The sequence below is a fragment of the Puma concolor genome, chromosome A1 (assembly GCF_028749965.1).
Source record: "Puma concolor isolate L17-30 chromosome A1, mPumCon1.1.hap2, whole genome shotgun sequence".
Taxonomy (NCBI): domain Eukaryota; kingdom Metazoa; phylum Chordata; class Mammalia; order Carnivora; family Felidae; genus Puma; species Puma concolor.
Window position 1 is genome coordinate 43,437,522 of NC_141667.1, and position 19,674 is coordinate 43,457,195.

General features: G+C 57.7%; 1 protein-coding gene across 2 annotated transcripts; it reads left to right on the forward strand.

The window, feature by feature from the left end:
- The first annotated feature begins 222 nt into the window (after positions 1-222).
- On the forward strand, positions 223-19,634 carry SLC6A7 (solute carrier family 6 member 7). 2 transcript variants are annotated; one of them, XM_086711806.1, is made up of 14 exons: positions 223-405; positions 5,673-5,856; positions 7,511-7,642; positions 7,824-8,058; positions 8,482-8,620; positions 9,694-9,828; positions 11,310-11,413; positions 11,544-11,668; positions 12,576-12,688; positions 12,938-13,069; positions 13,552-13,651; positions 13,827-13,927; positions 14,474-14,641; positions 17,925-19,634. In XM_086711806.1, the coding sequence occupies exons 1-14, from the start codon at positions 373-375 to the stop codon at positions 18,132-18,134; spliced, it is 1,911 nt and encodes a 636-aa protein (XP_086567932.1). In that variant the 5' UTR covers positions 223-372; the 3' UTR covers positions 18,135-19,634. The 2 variants fall into 2 exon arrangements, with proteins under 2 accessions (XP_086567932.1, XP_086568251.1); XM_086712125.1 differs by lacking the exon at positions 12,576-12,688.
- The last annotated feature ends 40 nt before the right edge of the window (positions 19,635-19,674 follow it).

A 19,674-nucleotide genomic window follows, 5' to 3' on the forward strand; every position in this document is an offset into this window, starting at 1 on the left:
TCCTCCCGCGCTCGGGCCCCTCCAATCCGCAGCTCTGCGTGCGGGGGCGCGCGCATCCCCCCCGGCTGTCCGTCCGTCAGCCGTCTGTCTGGGTGGCTACGCGGGCGCAGCCGTGCTCCCCTCCCCAGCCCGGGGCGCTGCGCAGGGAGAGGCAGGGCGTTCGTGGCGCCCGGCGCGCGCGCCCCACGCCCCACGCCCGCAGCCGACAGACGGCAGCGCCTGCGCCCGAGCCCGCGCCCCCCCAGCCGGTGCGCGGGAGCCGCCGGGGCAAAGTCGCGGCGGCCGGCCGGCTGCGCGATCTCTGGCTCCCTCGCTCGCTCTCTGCTCTCAGGGGAAGGCAAGCCGGGAAGCCCCGGTAACCCGCCCTCCAAGATGAAGAAGCTCCAGGGAGCTCACCATCGCAAGGTAGGGCACGAGGACGAGGGGGCGCACACGGGGGCGGGGGCACACCTGAAGGCGGAGTGCAGAGAGAGGCCCGCCCCCCGTCCAGGCCCCGGGAGGGTCGGGGAGGGCGCCTGGACCATTGCGAGGTTCTGGGGGAGTCCGGGCTGAGCTAGATGGCAAGGAGGGGCGGGGTCGCGGTCTGCTGGGGCAGGGGGTGGGGGGGGATGCGGTTGGGAGGAGGGTTGGCAACACGGCCTTCCCCATCTGGGGGTCGGGATGTGTGTGAGGGGACCGAGGTTCGTTGGGCCGAGTCCTTCGAACAGGTGTCTGAAACCCCAGGAGGCGTGGGGTAGGGCGGCTGGGGCCAGGCGCCCGCCCCTCTCCAGCCCCCCCGCCTGTTTCCTCCGGGGGCTGATTGGGGTTGGGGATGTAAGAATAGCCGAGGGCCAGCCTTGAGCTGGACTAATTACAGGGGTGGGGGGCGGGGAGCCGCCCTGGTCCTCATCGGGTGCGCTCTACCCTGAAGCAGCGGCGGAGAGCCAGCAGGGGGACGCTGTCTTTCCTGCCCGCGCTTTTGCCCTGCGGGGACCCACCACCTGCTTCTTCCCCACCGGCTTTAGCTTCCCTGCTAAGACCCCAGGCTGCCCCACTGCAGGGCTGGCAGGAGGCGAAGGCAGGGAGGGAGGAAATGGGAGACCCAAGGGATACGGGGGTGGGGTGGAGGCTGGCATGAAAGAGGTGGGCAAATCTGTGTTCTTGGAGCCCTGGGCCGGGACCTCAGCCCCTTCCCACCTCCTCCTGTGGGGTCAGACCTCCCGGCCTGAGGACCCTGTGTTGTTGGGTCAAGTTTTCTCGCTTTGGGCTTAAGAGTGGGGGGTGGGGGGTGGGGGATGTGGTGACCCCACAGGGCCGGTAGGTGTAGTTATGAGAGAGAACTCACAGGGGCTGGTGTTATTGCCCCCCCCCTCCCCTGCTAATTCACGCTCTCTGCCCCTGCATCTGGGGCCATCGGTGTGTGTCTTGGGTCTTCTTGGGCCCTGCCCTCCGTTCTTTTCCATTCTCCTAGTCTCTCTCCTTTCCTTTCCTCCCTCTCCACTGCCACCAGACCACACAGTATGTAAATAGCCATAGTCTGTAAAGCCTTATCTCATGTAATCCTCCAAAATTCTGGGGGCTAGGTCTCTCTAGCCCCACTTTATAGACAAGGCAAAAACAGAAGTGGGAGATGCAGCTAGCTGCTTTCCTAAAGATGGGCTGAGTAGCCTAGGACCAACAGGGCAGGGGTGGGGCCGCCTGGCCTCTGTGTCCCCTCCTTGGGTCTCAAGGTGAATGGGGCAGGGAGTGAGGAATGCCAGGTATCAGCAAAGGAACAGCGGTGTTCAGAGACGAGCACTGGGCTGAAAGTCAGGGAGGGTGGGTTCAGGTCTTAGTCTGCCCTTAACTTGCTGTTTGACCTTGGGCTTGTCTGTTTCCCTCCCTGAAACTCAGTGTCTTCATCTGCACAATGATGAAGTTGGACTCCACATTTCTATTGTCTCTCGCATCCTGAAGAAGGTGTGAGAGCCTTGGCTTGGGGCAGGCTAACCTCTTCCGGCCCCTGCTGCTGCTAGTGACCTACATCTGTTGGTTCTTAAAAGAGGGGGTGCAGGTCTGGCAAACCCACGATTCTGTTTCTGCGTGACTCCGGATAGGCGGCGGGGGGGGGGGGGGGGACTGGGGGTGGGAGCTTCACACACAGGCGGAAGTGTGAAGCGACTCATTAAGCTTCCAACCCTGCCCCATTGATTTGGTCGCTTGTCTCCCAGCCAGTCCCATCCTCTTTGTGCCAGCCTCCTGGGATTCATCCATGGTGGGGTTGGGGGCTCCAGGTGGTCTTGAGATCGACTCATCTTTGGAGGACCCAATCCCCTGTCCCTGGAGCAGGAGCAGGCTTCCCTCTGATCGGAGGAGGTGGGGGACAGAAGAGCTGGCAGCATCCTGCTCTTGGAACTCTTGTCACCATGGAAACAGAGAGCCGGGACTGCTCTGTGAGCAGAGAAAGGGCAGCAGCTTCTCAGGAGAGATCAGAGGAACCTCATTACTGGGCCCTCCTGCCAGCTGGCCTGAACAGGGTTGGGGGGTGGTCACAGGGTGACTGGCCTGTCACACTACCCCATTTCAGGGGCCAATGTTAACTAGCTGCTCCTCCATACCTCCTGGAGCTCGCCTGGCAGGGAGTGATTCCAGAGAGCTAGTACCCACCCGGCTGGGGAGGGACCTTGTGGAAAGGGGCATCAGAGGGCAGGGGTGAGTTTCAGATCAGTCTGGGGGCCACTGCTACCCTCAGCCCAGCATGTCTGAGATCACCGCAAGCCCAGTTACTGGAAAGGGCTTTTTCACGCTCTTCCTCGTTATCACCATCACCCATAATTATGCCAGGCTGTCCTTGCTGCCGCTGGCCCTCTGGCCAACAGCCAGCCTCAGGCAGGATCATTACTATGGTCGCCACTGTCACTGAGAGTCACCTCAGTACTGTCACCCCCGTTCTGCCACCTGAACCCATTGCCCCGCCCCTGTCACCGCAGCCAGCCAGACACCTCCAGTCCTGTGACACCTGCACTCTCCCTTCCCCGTCTTTATCCCTGCAGAGCCTCCTCTGTCGCCACCCAGTTTGTGTGTAGACACCTACTTGGCTGGTGCCGGGAAGGGGAATTTGAGGGGGTGGGGGGGAAGTATCTCATCAATAACTGATTACTGAGTCCCTGTGCTAGGACCTGATCTGGTCTTCAACCACTGTAAGTGCCTCTGGTGAAGCCTCCCTCACAGACCATTAGAACCAGAAGACTAATAGATAGACCTACACTTCTCTGCATAAAGCTCAGCATGCTAGCTTCTTAAAACCCTTTTCTTAAATAGAATTGCAGAATACTGTCTGTTCTAGTCCCTATTTGGAGAATTGCAGTGGGTATTGGTCCATTAAAGGATCTGACAAGTCCTACAGTAAAGAAAACTTTTGCTTTGTGTTAACCCAGTGTTTCCCAAACTTCTTCTTCTTCTTTTTTTTTTTTTTTTTAAGTTTACTTATTTATTTTGAGAGAGAGAGTGTGCACACAGGCTTGGGGAGTGGGCGGGGGGGGGGGGCAGAGAGAGAATCTGAAGCAGGCTCTACGTTGTCAGCCATGTCAGCGTAGAGCCCAACTCGGGGCTCAGACTCACAAACCATGAGATCATGACCTGACCTGAAATCAAGGGTCCGATGCTTAAGCAACTGAGCCACCCAGACGATCCCCCCCGAAACTCCTTTGCTTCAAGAATCCTTTTTGCCGCTGAGCACCTGTGAACATCCAAAGGGATGTGTTTTTGGAAACACTGATTTATTCAATGCCTTCTGTGTCTAAATGGGGAAACAAGGCTCAGAAAACTCTTTCCTAAAGTCACACTGTGAAGTGGCACCGACCTGGGACTCGAATTGTAGTCTCCTGACTCCCAGTCCAGAGATATCACTGTTTTCCTATAACCACTGCTGAGCAGGAAACAGGGCATCCTTTCTCATCTCTCAAAACCATGAGATTTGATAATCGGCCTTCTTTGCAGCTCCATTCTTCTCTGCCAAGGGTCTGAATTTCAGAGGCAAGCAGGAAGGGTGTGGCTGTCCCTTTCTTCTGACCCATTCCAGGAGACACTTTGGGGACTGCTCTCTGAATTGTAGATAGTTATCCTGATATCTTTGGGCTCCCCTACAGGCTAACTCACCCCCAGGGCCAGCATTCTAAGCGGCTGGAGGAGGACCTCTATTTCCTAGCCCCAGTCTGAAGGCAGAATGCCCAGTGCACTTCCCCACCCTCCTTAAATTGCAGGAAGGGATCTTAGGGACCGCTGGTTTCCGTTCCCCTCTGTGCACGTATCTCTCCTGTAATGACAGGAAGATTGTGACTTTCTGAGATAGACCAGAACTCAGTAGCCTCTTTCTGCTCGTGAACTAAGATTCACAGCACTCCATAGGCCTCCCTGAGCCACTAGAGAATGGATTCAATTCCTCCCTCAGGGGAACCCGTGTTCCCTCCAAGGCCTCTTCTTTCTATGCTAAGGGCCCCTACCTCTCCCCTGTCCTCCTGTGACTACTTCTCCTGAACACCGTCCTGTCTGGCCACCTGCCCAGTGGACATGCTCCAACCTATGTCTTTCTTAAAATGTGGTGCCCAGGATAGAGTAACAAAAGGCCAGCACCACGGGCACCTGGGTGGCTCCATCGATTAAGCGTCCGACTTCAGCTCAGCTCATGATCTCACCATTTGTGGGTTCGAGCTCCGCATGGGGCTCTGGGCTGACAGCTCGGAGCCTGGAGCCTGCTTTGGATTCTGTCTGCCTCTCCCGCTTGCACTCTGACTCTCTTTCTCTCTCAAAAATAAATAAACATTTTTTTAAGAAATTTAATTCTCGGGGCGCCTGGGTGGCGCAGTCGGTTGAGCGTCCGACTTCAGCCAGGTCACGATCTCGCGGTCCGTGAGTTCGAGCCCTGCGTCAGGCTCTGGGCTGATGGCTCAGAGCCTGGAGCCTGTTTCCGATTCTGTGTCTCCCTCTCTCTCTGCCCCTCCCCCGTTCATGCTCTGTCTCTCTCTGTCCCAAAAATAAATAAATGTTGAAAAAAAAAAAATAAAAAATAAAATAAATAAAAAAAAAAAAGAAATTTAATTCTCTCTCAAAAATAAATAAACATTTAAAAACAGTTTTTTTTAAAAAAGGCCAGCACCAGCAGTTGAAGACACGGGCTCCAGTGTCAGGAAGCTCTGGGCCCGAGACCCAGCTCTCCACCAGCCAGTCGCATAAAATCATGACACCTCCGTGAGCCTCGATGTTCCTCATGAGTGAAGCAGCGCTTAGACCAGTACTTACTCAGCTCGTAGCGTTATTTTGAGAATGAAATCAGGTGAAACGTTGAGTGCGCGGAGCGCGTAGTAAGAGCTCAGTCCACGGTAACTGTCATTAAGATCGTTGTCGCATCGTCATCAACATAGGACCATCCCTTCATCTGACCTCTGTGCTAACCAAACTGAGACCCAGGTAGCTCTCAGTGCTTGAGCCATCCTGCTGGCCTCATACGTTTGTAGTTCCCTGCAACCCAGAGACGCTCCTGCGTAGGACCACGTGAGCCCAGGCAAGAGCGGTTGATTTTCCCAAGCAGGAGAGTATCTTTGCATTTGGCCCTGTTTGATTTTATATTCTTATTTTTGTTTAGGGGGGCGGAGGCATCACAGTGCTACCCTGGCCTCACCTTTCTCCCTCACCCCTTTGGTCTCTCCTACTGGCAGCCCATTACCCCAGACCTACTGATGACCCCCAGTGACCAGGGGGACGTGGACCTGGATGTGGACTTTGCCGCGGACCGGGGGAACTGGACAGGCAAACTGGACTTCCTGCTGTCCTGCATCGGCTACTGCGTGGGCCTGGGGAATGTCTGGCGCTTCCCCTACCGAGCCTACACCAACGGAGGAGGTAGGGGCCCGAGGGCCTGCCTGAGGGGCGTCTAGGCTAGTGGGCCACGGCTGGGGGTGGAGTGAGGTTTTAAGTGGCCTTGGCCACCATCTCCCCTGCGACCTTGAGCAGAAATGAAAGCAGTTCAATTCTTTGAACTGGGGCTTTGAATGGGGCTGGGAGAAGCGAGCTCCCTCTGCCTTGTCTTTTTTCATCACTCATCCCCTCCTCTGTCTCCCTCATGCCCAGTGCGGATACCTGCTCGGCTCTCCCCCAAGGCCTTGGCCCTTCCCGGACCCCAAGAGATGGGCAGAGAGGCTTCCTCCACTTCTTGAGAGCAGCCTCTATCTGCCTCTCAGCGATCACTGTGCTTTCAAAGTTCTCCCATCCCCCCCTTCTCCCCCACCCCCGCCAGGACCTCACTTCATCAGTCATTCTCACTCTCAAATCTTCGATCCGCCCTCCTGTCCTGGTTCCTTCCATTCAGACTGCATACGTGAAGTCTCCCCCATCTTCAACAAATCCTCCGCCGTCCCTGCTTCGCCATCAAGTGACTGTTCGATGTCTCATTAACAGTAGCTGGGGATGAACACTCACCATCTGCCAGGCCCCGGGCTTGGTATTCTCACTTAACCCTGACGACAACCCTCCTGGGCAGCACCATTGTCCTGATCTGACAGCCAAGGCTTGGAGAGGCCAGGTTCCTTGTCCAAGGTCATCTGGTGCCCGACCCAACATTCCACCTTCCATTCTGCCTTCTCGAGAGCCAGCATGCTCCCACCCGCCCTCGAAGCCTCCTTCCCATTTCTGCCAAACTCATTGAAGAAACACCTATTGGCAGAGCGACAGAAATCCAAATAGGAGTAGATGAGGCAAGGAAAAGATGAATTGCTGTGACCAGGAAGTGTGGGACTGTAGCTGGCCTCTGATGCTCTAGGAACTCGATAATGGCCCCAGTTCTGCTGGCTCTCCCTTTCCCTGGTTCCTGATTCTGTTTCTCTCTGGGTGCTCACCTCATTTTCTGCTGGGACAGGCTCCCTCCTTGAGGTTGGGCTGGGGGGGGGGGGCACAGACAACTCTGGAATGACTTTATCCTCAGAACTGTTCTCTCTGAGTGAATCCATATAGGACCGCAGGGAAGGTCTTGAACTGGCTTGGCTTGGGATAAATACATCTGAGGGGGTGGGGTGGGGTGGCTGTTGTGAGTGACAGTCCTCCCAGAGCCCTATAGTGGTGGGCAGTTCTCTAAAGGAGACAGCTACCGGTATGAGAAGCAAATGGGGAGGGATACTGGGCACACGGGATGGCCCGTGGCAGCCACAAGCATCTAAGGGGGCGTGGCAGATCGGGGCCAGATTCTGCAGGGTGTTCATTCATTTCCATACTGAGGCGTTTGCACTTTTCTCCGGCGGGAATTCACTCCTTTATTCGTTCACTCACTCAGTGTTTGCTCGAGGCCCAGCCCTCCTCTGGGCCCTGGGGCTGCAGAGGTGGGGAGATCCCCACCAGCCCCCTTGGCTCTCAGTGAGCTGGTATAAAAGGACAGTCCCAGTCCAAATGAGAAGTGCTCCGTGGGGTCGCAGGTGTCTGCCATCAGGGCAGGGGCGGGGCCGGAGCTGGGCTTTAGGGGAGCTGACCCACCCGAGACCTTCCCCAACCTCCTTCCTCCTCGCAGGTGCCTTCCTCGTGCCCTACTTCCTCATGCTGGCCATCTGTGGCATCCCCCTCTTCTTCCTCGAGCTCTCACTGGGCCAGTTCTCCAGCCTGGGACCCCTGGCCGTCTGGAAAATCAGCCCCCTCTTCAAAGGTGAGGCGTCATCGTCCCAGGAGGGGTCCGGGCCTGGGGGAGGCAGGGAGGCTGCCCCCTTCCCCCAACCTCTAGGCAGACAGGGGAATGAAGCTCAGAGAGGGGATGGCTTCCGGAGGCCACACAGCCTGGCCTGCAGGAGGCCTCGACCTGAGGGCAGCCCCCACTCCCCCACCCCCAGGTGCCGGCGCGGCCATGCTGCTCATCGTAGGCCTGGTGGCCATCTACTACAACATGATCATCGCCTACGTCCTCTTCTACCTCTTCGCCTCCCTCACCAGCAACCTGCCCTGGGAACACTGTGGCAACTGGTGGAACACAGACCTCTGCCTTGAGCACAGAGGCTCCAAGGATGGCAATGGAGCCCTGCCCCTCAACCTCACCAGCACCGTCAGCCCCAGCGAGGAGTACTGGAGGTCAGGCCGCCGCGGGCCCCTAGGCGCCGGCAGCAGGGAGGGGGCGAGGATGGGCCGGCGTCCCCCAGGGGCTCGGCGTGCACCTGGAAGGCCGAGTGCCGGTGCTGGTGTTAGGTGGACCCCGGTTCTAATCCCAGCTCTTCAGTGACCAGCTGTGCAACCTTACCCAATATATTTGGCTTCTGATGCTCTGCCTTTGACGTGGGTCTGGTCATATATTTCTGAGGGTCACTGTGAGGATTAAGGGAAAGAAGGTACGATTGTGCCATCCAGCCTGTTGGATAATCATGCTGAGTAAATGCTGGCGGACAATCTTGATGCTGGTGACAACAGTGATAGGAACCTTGCTGGCCGCGGCTTTGCCCCGCGTGTGTGGCGTGTGGCAGGGTGACCAGAGGACTCTCAAATCTCCATCCCCCACAGCCGCTACGTTCTCCACATCCAAGGCAGCCGGGGCATTGGCAGTCCTGGGGAGATCCGCTGGAACCTCTGCCTCTGCCTGCTGCTTGCCTGGGTCATCGTGTTCCTCTGTATCCTCAAGGGTGTGAAGTCTTCGGGCAAGGTAGGGCCTTCTGGGAGGCCCTAGAGGCCTGAGGGGCTGGGAGGTGTGAGGACTTCCCGGAGGAGGCAGGGCATGGACAGAGCCTGAGAGGATGAATAGACTTCCTACTGGGAAAAAGTTCAGGGGCAGGGGCAGGGGGTGGGGGGGGTGTGGTTAGGGATTGGGAAGGGGGAGGAAGAAAGATGTGGCGGTAAGGGTGGGCAGTGGCTAGAAACTTGCCAGGGACAGGACTGATCTGTTACTCAAGTTTGCATCCTGACCCAGTGCTTGGCACTTTGAAGAGGCTCCGTCCGCATGTGTTTGTTGAATGTTTGGAAGGTGGGTGTATGAGTCAGAGGTAACTGACCAGAACCCAGTTGTCACACTCGATTGGAAAGTCCAGAGGGTGTGCTTCAGGTATAGCTGGGTCTAGGGGTTCAAAGGATGTTATCAGGAATGTGGTTCTCTTGGTCTCTCAGGAGTGCTTTGTATCTTACCTGCTTGGTGAAAGGTCCCTGTGCAAAGTGCTGGGAAGTGTCGCTCTAGAAAGACTAGAAAGGTAGGGTAGAAACCAATGAGAAAGAGGGGAGAAACAATCATGGTGCAAGTCGGGACAGTGACGAGCTTGAGACCTGGTAGCGTTTGCTGAGAAAGTGGCTGGAGGTTTGGGAACAGGTGGAGACAGGATGGAGGGGAGTTTGGGAATGCGCAGTGGCTGCTGACCATGCAAGGTGGCTTTCCTGGGCTAGGGGCACGGGGGGTGGATGCATCGGAGGGGAAACTCTCATAACCCCTGCAAGGCAAGGCTTCCGGGCAAGGGGGCGAAGGCAGCCTGGACCAGGGCACTCCAGAGCTGGAGAGAGTGAGTGGGTCAAGGACTCCTTGGGAAGCAGCGACAGGACTTTGCTGAGGGATCCATGTGTGGAGGGAGGGGCGCAGGGAACGAAAGAAAAGCATCATGAATGATGGCTCTTCTCATCTTGGCCTACCCAAAGATTGGGGAAGGCGAGTTGGGTAAAATGGGGACTTCTGGAAAAGGAGCAGGGTGGAAGGAAGGTCACCCCTGCCTTCCCTCCCCACTTATCGTGCCTCAGGTGGTATATTTCACGGCCACGTTCCCCTACCTCATCCTGCTCATGCTGCTGGTCCGAGGAGTCACCCTCCCAGGGGCCTGGAAGGGCATCCAGTTCTATCTCACCCCTCAGTTCCACCATCTGTTGTCTTCCAAGGTGAGGCCCTCGGGGCTGGCGCATAGAGGGAGGGGTCAGGCCTGAGCCAGGGAAGAGAAAGAGGGCGCCCCTGGGGAAAAGAAGGTGGGGGGGCACCTGGGTGGCTCAGTCGGTTAAGCATCTGACTTGGGCTCAGGTCATGACCTCGTGGTTTGCGAGTTCGAGCCCCGCGTCGGGCTCTGTGCTGACACCTCGGAGCCTGGAGCCTGCTTCGGATTCTGTGTCTCCCCCTCTCTCTGCCCCTCCCATGCTCATGCTCATGCTCATGCTCCGTCTCTCTCTGTCTCTCAATAATAAATAAAACATTAAAAAAAAAAAAAAAGAAGGGGGTAGGAATCCTCCATGTGATGGGCCCCTGCTACCAGACCCTGGGCTCGGCTCTGTGTGTCTTTTTCACTTATTATTCTTCACCATCCTGTGAAGTAGACATTATTCTGGGGCACGTGGCTGGCTCAGTCAGAGGAGCGTACGACTTTTGATCTTGGAGTCATGGGTTTGAGCCCCACATTTGATGTAGAGTCCTAAAAATATATATAAACCTTAAGAGGCACCTGGGTGGCTTAGTCGGTTAAGCGTCTGACTCTTGATTTTGGCTCAGGTCATGATCTGGTTAAGTTCAAGCCCCGTGTTGGGCTCTGCACTCATGGTGCCCGCTGACAGTGTGGGGCCTCCTTGGGATTATCTCTGTCTGCCCCCCCGCCAACCCGTGCGAGCACGTGTGTGCTCTCTCTCTCTCAAAATAAATAAAACTTAAAAAAGAAATGTAAACGAAGGGAAGACATTATTCATCCATTTTACAGATGAAGAAACTGAGGCCCAAAAGAGTGATAAGCTTAAGGTCACAGGGCTAGGGAGTGGCAGAGCCAGAATTCCAACCCAGATCTGACTCCACACCCCAAGGAGGGCATTTGTAATTATGGAAACAATGGTACCGACGGCTTTAACACTTCTCATTTATTAACGGATGCCCGCCTGACCACGCCTTAGCACTTTGCACATACGTGGTCATTAGTCCTCACCACCACCCTCGTTTCAGAGGAGGGGCCCGAGGCTCAGGGAGAAGCTGTGGCATGCCTAAGCCATACAGCTAGAAAGTGGGGAGCTAGAATCAAATCCGGGTCCCTCCAACTCCAGGGAGGAGGGAAAGGGGTTCCAATGGGCTTACTGTCAATATGAATCTACTGAAAATTTACGTGAGACGCCACTTCCTTCAGAACTGGACCAAGCTTAGCGATCACCTAGATCCTGGATGGGGAAACTGAGGCCCGGAAAGGGACTTTCCCCAGTCCTGCAGTGTAAGTGCTGGAACAGGGTTTGCTCCCAGCCCATGTCACTTGTGAGCCAGGCTCCTTACCGCACCATCCCTGGACCTGCCGTCTCGCTCTCATTCCACCTCCTTCCTCCTCCTTCCTTGGCCCTCTGGACGCCACGGTGTGCAGCCCCTTCTCTTTGCTCTCCATCTGCACCCTTTCCTGCCACAGGTGTGGATCGAAGCTGCTCTTCAGATCTTCTACTCCCTGGGTGTGGGCTTCGGGGGTCTCCTCACTTTTGCCTCCTACAACACGTTTCACCAGAACATCTATAGGTCAGTGCAGCCTCAGAGCCCTCGAGGCCAGAGCAGGGAGGAGAGTGGCTGGCCAGGGCGGGCCTCCTGGGGTGAGGGCGGGGCCCGCTCACTCTGGCCTGGACTTCTGTGCCCGGACCTCTCCCGGCAGAGACACCTTCATCGTCACTCTGGGCAACGCCATCACCAGCATCCTGGCTGGCTTCGCCATCTTCTCCGTGCTGGGCTACATGTCTCAGGAGCTGGGTGTGCCTGTGGACCAAGTGGCCAAAGCAGGTGGGCAGGCCGGCCAGCCCTGGTGGGTGAGGGGGTGGGGCGGGGGAGGGGGGCACCGCTCTGGCTGGGGCTGGGCCAGGGAGCACAGCGCAGACCGGCAAGGTCGCGGATGGATTTGTCCAGTGCGTGTGTGGGTTTGCGCGCACACGAACGCGTGTGTCTTTGCCGGTCTCTGGGTGTCCGAGTGCAAAGGGGGTGTGCGTCAACCTGAGTCCGGAGATAAATGGATTTCTGTGCGAGAGTGTCTTATGTTTGATCACGTCTTAGTAACTTGCCTTGTTTGTCCAAGTGAGTCATTTCCTATGTCAAGAGGTCTGTGTGCACGTGAACTGAGGGTTCAAATGAGGATGTGAATCAGTGTCTGGTGCCAGTGGACGTGTCTAAGTGTGTGTGTTAGTGGGACTGTTTGTGTCAGTGATGGTATACGTAAGTGTATGCAAGTGAGGTTTTATGTTGGGTCTTGGGTTTATTCATGTACTCATTTTTTTTTTTTATTTTAGAGAGAGAGCGGGGGAGAGGGAGAGAGGGAGAGAGAGAGAGAGAAGAGAATCTTAAGCAGGCTCCATCGTCAGCATGGAGCTCGGTGTGGGACTCGATCCCACGACCCTGGGATCCTGACCTGAGCCAAAATCAAGAGTCGGATGACCAACCGACTGAGCCACCGAGGCACCTCTCACACACTCATTGTTAATCCATTTATTTTATCAATCTATGTTTCTTGAGCACCAACAATGCACCGGCCTGCGTCCTAGGAGTTAAGTGTTAGAGGTGTGCAGATAGCGTGCGTCTCTGGGCTTGGCTGAACTAGTATGGCCCGGTGGATGTAAGCGACCGCGTGTGTTTGAGTGTGCATGTGGGGGGCCTGCCCCGTGCCCCAGGCTGCTGACTCTTTGTGCCCTTGGCCCAGGCCCCGGCCTGGCCTTTGTCGTCTACCCACAGGCCATGACCATGCTGCCTCTGTCGCCCTTCTGGTCCTTCCTTTTCTTCTTCATGCTCCTGACTCTTGGCTTGGATAGCCAGGTGAGCCTCGTGTGTGCCAGCGGGCCCCCTGTGGTGTGTGTTTGTGTCTGTGAGGTGTGTGCGTCTGTGTGTGTCCATGTGTGATGTGTGTCTTTGTGTGAGATGTGCGACTGTGTGTGTGTGCGTCTGTGTGTGCTGTGTCTATGCGTGATGTATCCGTGTGATGTGTCTGTGTGTACCTCTGGGGGTGTCTGTGCACGTGTGCTGTGAGGGGGGCAGAATTCTGACCCTCCTCCCCCCGCCCCCCAGTTTGCCTTCCTGGAGACCATTGTGACAGCTGTGACAGACGAGTTCCCGTATTACCTGCGGCCCAAGAAGGCTGTGTTCTCGGGGCTCATCTGCGTGGCCATGTACCTGATGGGGCTGGTCCTCACCACCGACGTGAGTGGTGCTTCGGGGTGGGTGGGCAGCTGGTGGGTGAGGCAGGGGCAGGCGCCCGCAGCAATGTCTGTGATCGTTCCCTGGGCTACCGGCTTGTTCCCGTTCGGGAGGAAGCTGGCCCACCCCAGGCACTCTCCCCGAGGGCAGCTCGGTCTGGGACCCAGAGTCCTGGCTTGGAAGTATAAAAGACCTGGCCTCCAGCCTGGTTCCTGCTCTGGCTGAATGACCCCAAGACAAGTGGCTTCCCCTCCCAGAGCCTGTTTTCCCACCAATAAGATGGGGGTCTACGTCTAGGATTGTTGTGAGACTCAGATAGGATGGTGTGTGTAAAGGGCTTGGCAGGTAGACGGCCGTCCCACTGTTACCGTCTTGCTGTCACCGCTGGCCTGGCTGCTTCCTGCCCACCTCCTGCCTGGAGAAGGGGTCGCAGCAGGGAGCAAGACCGGGGTGAGGGAACCCCAGAGCTGTGACTTGTGTTCCAGGGGGGCATGTACTGGCTGGTGCTTCTGGACGACTACAGCGCCAGCTTCGGGCTAATGGTGGTGGTGATCACCACGTGCCTCGCCGTCACCCGGGTGTATGGTGAGAGGGGCCACGGGAGGCGGCGTTGAGGCTCCCCACCTTGGGAGGGTGGGAGTCTACTCTGGAGCCCGCCTGCGCTGGGTCCCCGGTCCCAAGGGCCAGGGTCTCCAGTCGGGGCAGTTGGGGTGGAGGAGGGGCTGCTGGTGGGGCCATTCTCCTCCCCTCCCCCGTGCAGGCATCCAGAGGTTCTGCCGGGACATCCACATGATGCTGGGCTTCAAGCCGGGCCTGTACTTCAGGGCCTGCTGGCTGTTCCTGTCCCCGGCCACGCTTCTGGTAATGGGTGGGAAAGAAGGCTGCTGGCTGGGGCCCCGGGGCTGAGAGTAGGGCCCCGCCCTGGGCACTCAGGCTGGTAGGGCTGCCCTGGCCCTGGAGTGGGCCTCTGTCAGGGCTGAGGGGTGGGTGGGCACCAGGATCTTGGTCTACTCCCGTCCCCTTGATGTCCCCAGCTGTTGTAGCCGGGCTGGCCCTAGCCCTGCATTTGGTTGGCAAAACGAGTGGGGCATTCTCAGGCCTCGGGGCCTTAGGGCGGGGGCTTTGAGGCTCGTGTGTTTGCTTGTGTCTGTGCTTTCTTGGCCTTGGAATTGAAGCAGTTCAGGCACGGGCTGTCTCAGGAATTGGGTGCTTCAGAGCTGGGCTGTCTCAGGCCTTGCAAAGGCTCCGAGGATGGACCATCTTAGGTTCTGCACAGCTAAGGTTATCTCCGACACTGGGTGGCTCTGAGCTGGGCTCCCTCAGGCCTTCGGGTAGTTCAGACCTGGGCTACCCCAAGCCCTGGGGCCTGTGCAAAGCCCACTGTGATGCTGGGGCCCCCGCCTGCAGGCCCTGCTGGTATACAGCATCGTCAAGTACCAGCCCTCAGAGTACGGCAGCTACAGATTCCCAGCCTGGGCAGAGCTGCTGGGCATCCTGATGGGCCTGCTGTCCTGCCTCATGATCCCAGCCGGCATGCTGGTGGCCGTGCTCCGGGAGGAGGGCTCGCTCTGGGAGGTAAGTCTGCCCTTGGTCTTCCCGACCTGTGGCCTGGCCCCGGGCCCACCTGCTGGAACAGAACACATCTGCACCAGCACCTTATCCAGGGCCTTGCAGGCTTTTCCAGCCAATAGCCTGAGCTATGAATCCTGCTTGGGGTAAGGCAGTCTCAAGGGGCTTCGGGTCCTGCCCTGTGGCCCCCGGGGCCACGCGAGGCCTCTGAGGGGGAGCACACTCCAGAGACCACCGATGTTGGCCAGTGTCCACGGGTGTTGGGGAGAGGACAAGGGAATGGCCCAGGGTCCCACTGTGAGTCGGCAGAGGTCAGGACCCAGACTCCGGTCACCAGCCCAAAGCTTCCCTATGAAACTCAAAGTCAGAAGACAACACTGAGGGACCCCAGAGGGTGGACTGTCACTCTTCTCCCTGCTGCAGCCCACGGGTGGCCTGAGAACGGGCTGATGGTGGGAGCCCTGCCCACGCCAGGCTTTGTGAAGAGATCTAGAAAGCACAGAGAATGCAAGCTGTCTGGGCACGGGGATCTGCAGGCCTCAGAAGAGCGGAGTGGGCCAGTGGGTGTGCTGTGATGCTGTGTGACCACTGCAATGTTCTGCCCCTCTCTGAGCCTCGTCACACTCTCGGGACTTCTGACGCCATGGGTGTGGAGTCCTCTGGGGGCAAGAGGCTGTCATAGTGAGCAGAGCTGAGGGAGGCTACTAGGGCCTGGGAAGAGCCTACGGACCCCCAAACAGAGCCAGCTAGTGCTGGTTCATAAGAGCTAATTGTTAAATACTCAGGGATATTGTGAGCCAGTTGTTAAACCATCGATAACTTGAAACTGACCTTGGTGGGGATATTTACACCACCGGAACTGGTGACAAATCGAGCCTCCTGTGCCCCTCCATACACCACCCCCAGCCTGCTCGCCAGCTTCCTACTTCTCCCACCTCCCATAGAGCTCCACTGCACCTCAGCTGTCCCCCACCCCACCTTCATATCTCCACCTAGAGAGAGGCTCAGAGCCCTCCCCCTGCAGAAATCACTGCACCACCCAGACGACAGGCTAGTCCTGGAGTCCAGCCACCACTCTGTCTCCAACTGCTGTGTGACTAGGAGCAAATGCCTTGCCTTCTCTGAACCTCGGGAGCCCCACCTGTACCTCTAAAGGAAACCTGTCTCCTTTCATGACAGCCAGGGTGTCCGCAAAGGAAAGGAGGAGACAGCCAGGTGGCGGGGCCATGTTGTTGTGGGGTCAGCACTGCAGAGGACTTGCCCAGGTCCGGAGTGCCACCTTCAGAAACCAGGGCTTCTAGCACTGACACACTAGGAGGAATCCTAGGTCTGCCTTTTGCCAGCTGCATGACCCTAAGCAAGTTAACACACCTCTCTGAACCTTGCTTTCTCTCTCCTTAAAGTGAGGACAGTGACACCTACCCATAAGGGTTGCTGTGAGAAGAAAAGAGGCTCGTCAGCATCTTCAGAACTGTGAGGGGCAGAAAAGCAGAGTATTCTAAAAGTTTAGGATGGAATCAGACTGCCTGGGTTCAAACCCCAGGATGACCACTGTGTGAGCTTGGCCAAGGTGACCGACCTTGCTGAACTTTACCTCCAGATAGTATCTGTGGGCGTAGAGGATGAAAGTCATAATGCCCCTTTCCCAGGGACTCTGTAAGGACTGAAGAAGCCCACATTTAGCATAAGGCTGGAACATGGTGAATGTTTTGTTCCCCACCAGGGATTCTCACGGGGGCGATTTTGCCCTCAGAAGCCATTTGGTAATGTCTGGAGGCACTTTGATTGTCGTAAGAGTACAGTGTGCACAGGGGATGCTCCCGGGATCCAGTGGGGAGAGGGCAGGGATCTGCTAACCATCCTCAGTGTGCAGAACAGCCCTTACGCAGGGACTCTCCAGGCCGAGACGTCCACAGTTCTCAGGTCAGGAAGTCTTGATCTAGGCACTAGTGTGCAGCTGGGAACAGACCTAAGTCCTTGCTCTCAGGGAGCTTGTATTTTAATGTGGGAGACAGACAATAAACAAACAAATACATAAAGGTAGTGGCAAGTACTATACTTAAAAAAAAACCAACAACACAGAAACAAAAACAAAAAACAAACCCTAAGTTTAGGAATAGAGAATGATGGAAGGTGGTATTTTGGCCAGGGTGTCTGGGAAGACCTCCCAGGCGGGTGGGGGTGTGTGTGGGGACAGACCCCTGACCAAATCGACAAGGTGATCTATCTAGCTTTGGAAGGGGAGAGCATTCCAGGCAGAAGGACAGTCGGTGCAAAGGCCCTGAGGCAGGAGGGGCTGGCATGTTTGAGGGCAGCAAGGGGGTCGGCGAGACTGGATCAGAGCAGGTGAGGGCAGAAGGAGAGTGGTCGGAGCTGAGGTCAGGGAGGCAGGCAGGGGCCAGGACGTGGAGGCCGTGGTGAGCACTTTGGATTCCATTCTAAGTAAGATGATAAGCCCCTGGCAAGTTTCTGAGCAGTGGGGTGACGTGCTCTACAACAGTTAAGTGTCACCATGCTTTGAGTATGGAGCCATGCTAGGCCGCGGGCTAAGGGCACTGCACACGTTATCCTCCTTGAATCTGCACCCAGCAAGGCTCCACTTGATGTTGGTTGTCCGTCTGCCTTCAAGGGTCTGGGGCTCTTCTCCCTGCAGCTCAGGCAGAAGGCTTTTGGGAATGTTTTTGGAAAAGGGAGGAACCCTGGAACGTCCAGACTTAGTCATTGTCTTAGTCACCTCCCTCCTCCCATGGAAACTGGGGCTTGAGAGGGAAAGGTCAGACATCAGAGTCAGAGCGAGGCCAAATGTTAGACACTTGGAAGGTCAGCGACAGTCCTGTCTCAGTTCTCCTGCTTCCTGGCTCTTTCCCAAACTGCCCAGCTCCTTAGGACTCAGCATTTGTAGGGGAAGGCACCCAGAGTGGGCTCCTGCATTGCAGTCACAGCAGACACCATTTACTGGGCCTTGCCCTGTTCCCGGCACCCTGCTAAGTGCTGCATCTCAGGGCCTGCCCGTGAGGGCATCATGATCCCCCAGCTACAGAGGAGGAAACAGAGCATGGAAAGCTTAAATTCCATGCCCAAAGGCCACCCAGCTCGTGACAGCAGAGCAGGACTCTCATCCAGGCGTGTGGCTCACTCCCCTGGGGAAGGTGCTACCGCCCGGGCCCCCTGCGATTCTTGCGCGGACTGATCCAGGTGCCGTGGTGAGGTCTCTGCCCGGTGCCCGGCCCCAGGAAGCACTGCACCACGAGCGCCGGCCGTTTTCACCGCTCTCCTTGCTCTGCTGCAGCGGCTCCAGCAGGCCAGCCGACCGACCATGGACTGGGGCCCATCGCTGGAGGAGAACCGGACTGGCATGTACGTGGCCACGCTCGTGGGGAGCCAGTCACCCAAGCCACTGATGGTGCACATGCGCAAGTACGGGGGCATCACCAGCTTCGAGAACACTGCCATCGAGGTGGACCGCGAGATCGCTGAGGAGGAGGAGTCTATGATGTGAGACAGGAGGCAGGCGGACAGCCTGCCCGGCCGCAAAGGGTAGCTGTGCCCTCTGGGGCTCTGAGAGGCCCCGAGGCCGTGGGAGGTTGCCCCGGGTGATGCCGGTCCCCCGTGCAAGTCCTTTCTTGTGGCCTCTGCCTCTCCTCCGTCTACCTTCTCCGCGCGTGCACACAAACCCACTCAGAGCTCAGCCCTCATTTCGCAGATGGATGAACTGAGGCCAGGGAGGAGGGACTTGCCCAAGGTCACATGGCGGAGGGGACTGGACGCCAGGCCTGCTGGCCAACCTGCTCCCTTTCTCATGTGGCAGGTGGGAGCATCTTCTCATCTCCGTTCAGGGCCCAGACTCCTCTCTTTTCTAAGGGAGGCTCCCCATACACTTCGAACAGCCAGAATCCGAGCTGGGCAGGGACGCCCAGGGCATGGCAAGGCCCACGAGGCCCCAGGCATCAAGGGTTAGCAAGTCAGGTGGGAGAAGGACCCCTGAGGACTCATGTGCCCACCAGGTTTCCTGAAGGAGGTGGGGCCTGAAGGCCCTGGAGGATGGGGCAAGTTGGGAGGGAGAGAGGAAGAGGAGGGCAGGGGATGGAGGCCCCCGTGTAACCCCCGTGCCTCCCCTGGAGCCCCGGGCAGACACCAAAGTGTTCCCAGGTTACAGCAGGGTCCAGGTGGGAATGACGAATGAGGGGGAGGGGGAGGAGGGACGTGGGGTGGGCAGGGGTTTGCATGATCTGGGTGTGCTTTCGATAGAATATCTTTCAGGGTCAGCGTGCAGGGTGGCTTCGAGGGGACAGGGCGGAGGAAGCAGGCCTGTGGAGGGCAGGCAAGAGGGGCGGTGGCCTGAGTGAAGGGGTGGGGTGGGGAAAGGAGGAGGACCCCACGCTCCCCTCCCCCCCAGAAAAGGGCCGGCAGCCTCCCACACTGGACCCCCGCCCTCTGGTGTAGGGAGCCCTGGGCATGATTAGGACAGAGGACACAAGTGGACAGGTGGGAGTGAGGGGTCCTAGTCAGGACCCAAAGCCCCTGCATTCCCTTCTCCCTGCCCTGGCGGCCCTCACTGTCTCCTCCAGCTCCGGGCACTGCTGGGAAGTTGGCCTTGGCTGTGGACGACCAAGGCAACTAAGAGGCTTGGAGATGGTCCGCACACGTGGCTGTCTGGTCCTGATGCCACCCGCCCCTGCTCCGGGTCGCGGGTCCCCGGGGCCCAGGCATGGGGGGTGGAGCCAGCGAGCCCAGGGCAGCCGACTCCTCAGCCCCGTGGCCAGAGGCCTTGGCATCTTCAGTCCCCGGCACAGGAGGGGCTGTCCTGGGGCCCCCACTCGCCCCCGAGAGATGAGGGTGGGGTGTGCGAATGCCTGAGTAGAGCTTCTGCCCACAGGGTGCTCCCCAGCGGGGCGGAGCACCCTCGTGCAGCGGGCCGGCCTCTGTGCCCTTTCTCCTGCTGTCTCCCCAGCCCATCCATGTTCTGTCCGTTTGTTGTCAATAAACACCAACGAGCTCATCCTTCTCACCCCTTCTCCTTACCGCTGAGAACCATGAGG

Bases quoted from the DNA above. Each gene is read 5' to 3' on its own strand.
- SLC6A7 (XM_086711806.1), top strand. From the start codon at position 373: ATGAAGAAGCTCCAGGGAGCTCACCATCGCAAG. The intron at 5,857-7,510 runs GTAGGGGCCCGA...TCCTCCTCGCAG, and splicing joins AGCCTACACCAACGGAGGAG to GTGCCTTCCTCGTGCCCTAC. The intron at 13,928-14,473 runs GTAATGGGTGGG...CCCCGCCTGCAG, and splicing joins TGTCCCCGGCCACGCTTCTG to GCCCTGCTGGTATACAGCAT.